The sequence below is a fragment of the Pyricularia pennisetigena genome, chromosome 2 (assembly GCF_004337985.1).
Source record: "Pyricularia pennisetigena strain Br36 chromosome 2, whole genome shotgun sequence".
Classification (NCBI taxonomy): domain Eukaryota; kingdom Fungi; phylum Ascomycota; class Sordariomycetes; order Magnaporthales; family Pyriculariaceae; genus Pyricularia; species Pyricularia pennisetigena.
In genome coordinates this window covers 4937143-4943204 of record NC_043741.1, presented here as the reverse complement: position 1 = coordinate 4943204, position 6062 = coordinate 4937143, and the positions used below count along the sequence as shown (strand labels likewise).

At 52.5% G+C, this 6062-nt stretch overlaps 1 protein-coding gene across 1 annotated transcript in view; it reads left to right on the top strand.

Moving 5' to 3' along the window:
• PpBr36_01383 (uncharacterized protein) overlaps nt 1-2169 on the top strand; it is a gene marked incomplete at both ends in the record, with an annotated part of 2247 nt that extends 78 nt beyond the window's left edge. The window contains 3 exons of the mRNA XM_029888569.1: nt 166-234; nt 332-1422; nt 1546-2169. Of these exons, the coding sequence (XP_029751933.1) occupies nt 166-234; nt 332-1422; nt 1546-2169 (1784 nt within the window). The remainder of the gene's footprint in view (nt 1-165; nt 235-331; nt 1423-1545) is intronic.
• Between the last annotated feature and the right edge of the window lie 3893 nt (nt 2170-6062).

Sequence of the window (6062 nt, the reverse complement as noted above, 5' to 3'; positions counted from 1 at the left end):
CCCCCCCCCCCCCCACGCCCGCGCCTTTGTCCACACCAAAAACCCGTCATACCAACCACCAACTTGGAGAGGCGGATGATGACGAAGAAGCTTCTGCAGCCAAGCCAACTGTGCCACACTCACACTTGGATCCTTTTGTATGTTAACTGTGTCATTGCCCTTTAGGTGCTTTCACCATCATCTACGGACTGTTTTCTGTTCTCATCAAGCAGAAATGGTATCTCGGCGAGGCTCGTAAGTTCTATATTTTTGGACCCCCTCCCCTCCGTCGAAACGATCCAAGTCTTGGTTCGGGGTCTAACAAGATGCCACTCGGCAAACCACGCAACAGTCCCGGCCATGTTGGTTGGCATCGCGCTTGGACCGGTGGCGGCCAAACTGCTGGACAACACGCGCTGGGGCCCCGGCTCGCTGAGTGAGCAGGACAAGAGCGAGATTACGCTCGGGTTCATGAGGGTCATGATCTCGGTGCAGCTGGTCATCGCGGGCTACCAGCTCCCGGCCAAGTACGTGCTCACCAAGTGGAAGGACATGGCCATGCTCCTGCTGCCGACCATGGCTATCTCTTGGCTGTGCACCACGGCGTGCCTGATGGCCACGATCCCCAAGCTCACGCTGCTGGCCAGCCTCGTGATCGGGGCCTGCCTCACGGCGACGGATCCCGTGCTCAGCCAGGCCGTGGCCAAGGGCCCCTTTGCCGACAAGTACGTGTCGCGACCGCTGCGTGAGATCATCAGCGCCGAGGCCGGCGCCAACGACGGCTTCGGCTTCCCCTTCCTGATGCTGGCCACCTACCTGATGCGCAACACCGAGTTCCCGGGCCTGGTGCTGACGCCGTCCGAGGCCGCGCACAGGCTGCTGAGGCGCGCGGGCGACATTGGCCGGCTCGACGGCGGCATCGGGGCCGCCATGAGGGACTGGCTGCTCGAGACGTGGCTGTACACGATCCTCCTGTCGGCCGTCTACGGGGCCGTGGTCGGGTACGGCGGCTGCCGGGTCATCAAGGTCTGCCTGCGCAGGAGGTGGGTGGACGGCGAGAGCTACCTCCTGTTCCCCGTGGCCATGGCCATGTTCATCATCGGCACGGCCGGCACGCTCGGCACCAACGACCTGCTGGCCTGCGTCTGCGCCGGCATCGGCCTCAACTGGGACGGCGAGTACCTGGCCGAGACCGAGGAGCGCCACGACGAGGTCAACTCGTGCATCGACGTCCTGCTCAACTTCACCGGCTTCATGTACGTCGGCGTCATCATGCCCTGGTCCAAGTTCCACGACCCGGACGGAACGGGCATCACCGTCCCGCGCCTCATCGGCCTCAGCTTCATGGTGCTGCTGTTGCGCCGCATCCCGGCCATCTTTGCCACGTACAAGGCCATGCCGAGCTGCGTGTCTGGATGGAAGGAGGCGCTGTTTATGGGCTACGTAAGTTTTTTTTCTTTTTTTCTTTTTTTTTTTTTTTTTTTTTTTTTTTTTCTTTTTTTTTTGGTCCCTCCTGAAAAAAAGTACCCAACAAAAGACCAAACCTAACAAAATCCCCCCCCACAGTTCGGCCCCATCGGAGTCGGCGCAGTCTTCTACGTCGAGCACACCAAGCACCTCTTCCCCAAGGTGGGCGAGACGGGCGACGTGGCCAGCGACGACATGCTCAAGGCGCTGGTGCCGTCCGTGTACTTCCTGGTGCTCTTCTCCATCGTGGTGCACGGGCTGTCCATCCCGGCGCTCGACTTCCTGTACCGCTTCTACGGCGTGCGGCCCATCACCGACGACGCGGTGCAGCTGCGCCGCAAGTCGGCCGCCGTGGCCCCGCCCGCCAACGCCCGCGTCGACAGCGCCGAGCCCGACTACTTTGTCGCCTACAACCGCTTCAGCCGGCCCGTGCTCCCGCAGGACGCCGCCAACGCCGCCGCCGCCGTGCGCTACAACCGCCGCACTGTGCTGTTCAACGGCCAGCGCGTCGACGGGCTCCCCATCGCGAACAACGGCTACCCGCATCAGCGGCGGCAGCAGCAGCAACAGCAGCCCGAAACTGTCATGTTTGCTCCGGCCGACGTGCCCAAGACGCCCGTCGACGAGAGGGCCCGTCAGAACTGGGAGGAGGACGTCGATCCCATCGAGGAGGAGAAGATCCGCGCCCGTCTTCGGGCTACCAGCTTGCAGAAGCTGGGCTGAGTCGTCATGTTCTGGGGATAGATGGTTTTTCTTTTGTTTGGTATTCGATCTCGCTATGGTGGTGGTGGTGGTGGTGGCCAGCCGGTTCTTGAGATTCGACTACGAGATTTTCCCATGTTGCTAGATCTGGGAGGTCACTCCCCCTTCGAGGTTGTGTTTTTTCAGGGAGATGCAGCGAGGAATGTACAGTATTATAGACACGCACATTGGTGCTCACAGTCACTACCTGGCCAAGAATAAATTTGATAAATGATACAAAGAAAAAAAGGCCCAAGGCGTGTAGAGCTTTTGGCGAATTGGCTTAATTGCCCAGTCCCTTCCCCTGAGAACTTTTCAAGGTCCCCGATGAATTAACTAGATGCTCACAACTGCGCTTTGATATGGTTTTTTCACTCCCTCCATAAGGTTGGTTTTGTATCCTACAATTCAGAACGAGAAGCTGCCGCAAACGAGACATCTTGGAATAAGGGGTCACTCCTTTTCCAATTGAATTGGGTCGATAATGATATACGTAGCCCACTCAACTCAAACCGCTTCCACGCATCCTTAGGAGACTGTTATTCTTTGCATACCCTAAGATTACATACACTATCATTAATTGCTTTTATTTTTCATCTTCAGCCTCGTACCGAGAGTGTGTCGATTATATTAATTACTTTTTGTCGAATTTGCGGGCTGATTCGTGTAATATCGATAGACTTTTTGGTTTCAAAACCAAGAGCAACGTGCGTGTTCTGGCCGCCCGAAATTCAAACCAGCCATTGTCAAGCTCAAACGTCTATGGCTCTCTTGCTCAAATGCCTTTTTTCCTGCTTTCTTGACCGATTTAGCTATCGCGTACCGCAAGCGCCAGCATTTTACGATACTCCCTTGGAAGCACGGAACCGAGAAAGTTTATGCAGGGCCACGCTAGATGATGTCTTCATCTCAACACACCGCGTCTGCCCCCCTGGCTGGCCAACCCATCAGAAACATCAGGAGTAGCCGCGACGCACCAATCGGCCTCGACCCGGCCTCGGCCTCGACCCTGACGACACCTGGGACGAGCCTTCAGGTCCATACCTAAACCGGCCAAGTTTGCGGGCGGGCGGGTGGCTCCGAAGGAACCAAAACAAAAGAGAAAAACAACACAGTTCATGGCCAGAATAAACGGAAAAATAAAAATAAAAAAACCCCTGATCGGGGGCTCGTACGGCTTTTGTGGTTCTCGATAAGCGGCTATTGCTGCAAAAGGAAGGTAGTGGTTTTCCGACGTTATACGCCTGCATGCGCAGTGCTGAGCACGTTCTAGTCTAAAGGCAAGCAAGATAGACGCAAGGGACAAGGGCCGATAGGGACGGTCTGGACCGTGGTGGGGAGGGGGGGTTCTCAAACCCCCCTGGGATCAAGGTCAAGGTCCCAAAAGTCTGTCTTGCTGCAGTTGGCCTGTCGCTTGATGGCCCGCTATCTGCTCTACTCTCCCGACTGATATAGTACGAAAATAAAGGTAGCAAAATACGGGGGTGTGAGAAGAAAAAAAGACTAAAGGCAAAGAGCGTAAACTGACGGGCGTTCTAACCTTGTTTTGTTTTTTTGTGACAAGTCAGATTTCTCATTACCAAGACCATAGAAATCTCGTATCCAAGACGCAAAAGCCTAGAGTGGTTGTCAATGACAATCAATCTCCCGGTATTACTGTTATAAACTTATAATAAGTGTGGCCTTTGGTAGGCACAAAAGCACGCCGGCATAAAAACTACCCTTTGCCACCTGTCCGTTCTATTATTACGTACACCAAAGGCCTCTCCAATGGCGGGACCCCTATTCGGCGGGGTCAAAGAAAAGACCTCGGGGTTGAAGTAGCAACCCTGGACAGCGCCGATGATTTGAGGAGGGAGGCTAGCGGTGGGGACTATATCAGCTGGCACACTGGGGTCGGTTTCCTTGAGCTTTTTGGCAAGGCTGAGGCCGTCTGCTTTGGTAAAGGTCTCTCCCCCTTTGAAGCTTTCGGGCTTCCATATACCGAGCCGACGCCCCAGTGTCGCTTTCCCTTTGATTGGGCTGATTAGAAGGTTAGAAAAGAATAGAAAGGGTCGTGATGAACTGCGTCCTGGCCTGTCTAGGGAACTTTTGTCAGGTGGAAAAAAAAAGGAGCGACTGTTTAGAATGATGAGCAAATCTGATTGGGAACAAAGGAAAAATAAGATGAAATGACCAAGGAACTATTTATTATATGATTATATCCATTAAAGTTACCATTTAGTTGGAACTACTCTCCACTTTTTCTTTTTCTTTCAAATATGCCAGAATAACACAGCTAATAAAAAGCTTCGCAAGAGACAATATAAGCCTAAGTCAAAAGTATATAGTTCATGGAATAAACACAGTTTCTCAGTCACAGCTGTTAGTTTGAAGCAGCGGATTTGCAGATTTGCGGACTTTTCGATTGCCACGGCCATTCCAACAGTCACCACGAAGAGATATCGATCGAGCAAGCGCGGTCTTCCAGGTTTTGTTTCCCAGAACACGGTTCGCAGCTGACGTTTGTCCCCCGAAGACTAAACATGGGGCGGTCTGTGGCATGTTGAGAATATTCGCCAAGCTATCGTGTACCATGCAAATACTGCGTCGGTTCCGTCGCATACGGGTCCCTTGGAAGCAAGTGACGCAGGTGCGCAGCGCAAATATAAAAAAGAAAGAAAGAAAATAAAAATAAAAAGAGAATGACAGCCGGGTGACATAGTGCATCCCTACCGCCAGGCCGGATCAGCAAAAAGTCAAAAGTAATGTGCAAGCGAATGTAACCAAAAAAAAGAGCAATTCAAAGAAACAGAGACCCTTGGGAAGCATCCGATGCCATCCAAGCCGCAGTGTAGCACACCCGGAGAGATTCGTCCGGGGGGGAAGAGGTTCTCGACACGATCAGGGCAGGAGGAGGGCTGCTTTTTCAATGGCGAAGAGACAGGCAAACGGACCAAAGATGCTCAGGGTTTAATGTAACGACTGCCAGCGCACCGTTGCTACTCTGCAGTGCCAAGCTTGTGGGTGATTTGCCGTTATGGGTGTATTTGGTTTTTTTTGAGGGGGTTTACTCTAGGCAGGGTATTATCTCACTTGCACCCCTTTACAAGCTTTAGCATGAGAGCCACTGCAGAAAAACTCAATATTGAATGTCGTGCTCTGTGGAGGTCAAGGCTCTTATGACAGGTCATGTTTGTATGGGACCAACCAAACGTGTGCAACTTGTTGATTTTGGACAAGAAAATAAACAAATTGGACCCCCCGTCAGGGCTTCGGAAGACGTGCCGATGACGTGGGAAAAGAGGGTGGATTTAACGTTGCAGTGGTATCGTCAAAACGTCATCGGGGAGCATAACCAAATGTTCTTCAGCAGCGAGGACGCCAAGACTTGCCAGTTAGCTTTTGCCTAGCGTTGGAATTTAACCACTAAACAAACCAAATATTGTGGAACCTGACAAAAACAAAAAAAAAAACAGGGTTCCCTCACGTTTAGATACTCTACAGATATCATTTTCCCAGGGATTTGACGGGTAGCTCTGACCGGTTTCGGGTATTTTGTATTCGAGGGGAGATCTTCCCCATTATTTCCTTTCCCTGGTTTTGAAAGAATGGAAAGTCAGATGTCAGTTAGGCATGGAATGAGCTTAAAATTGAAGAGATAAAGAAAAAAAAAAACATCGACCCCTTGACTAGTGCTGACTTAATTCCGGATGACTCGATGACTAGCAGGCCGAGGTCACCGGGTAGACCGCATCGACACATACGGCTAGTCTGACGATATCGACTTGTCCTTATGCCCTCTTTTTTTTCTCCCTTTTTTTTTCTCTCCTAATTTCCGGCCGGCAGGTCTCCACCACGAACCCCCGGGGAACGGCAATCAAACTTTCCGGGGA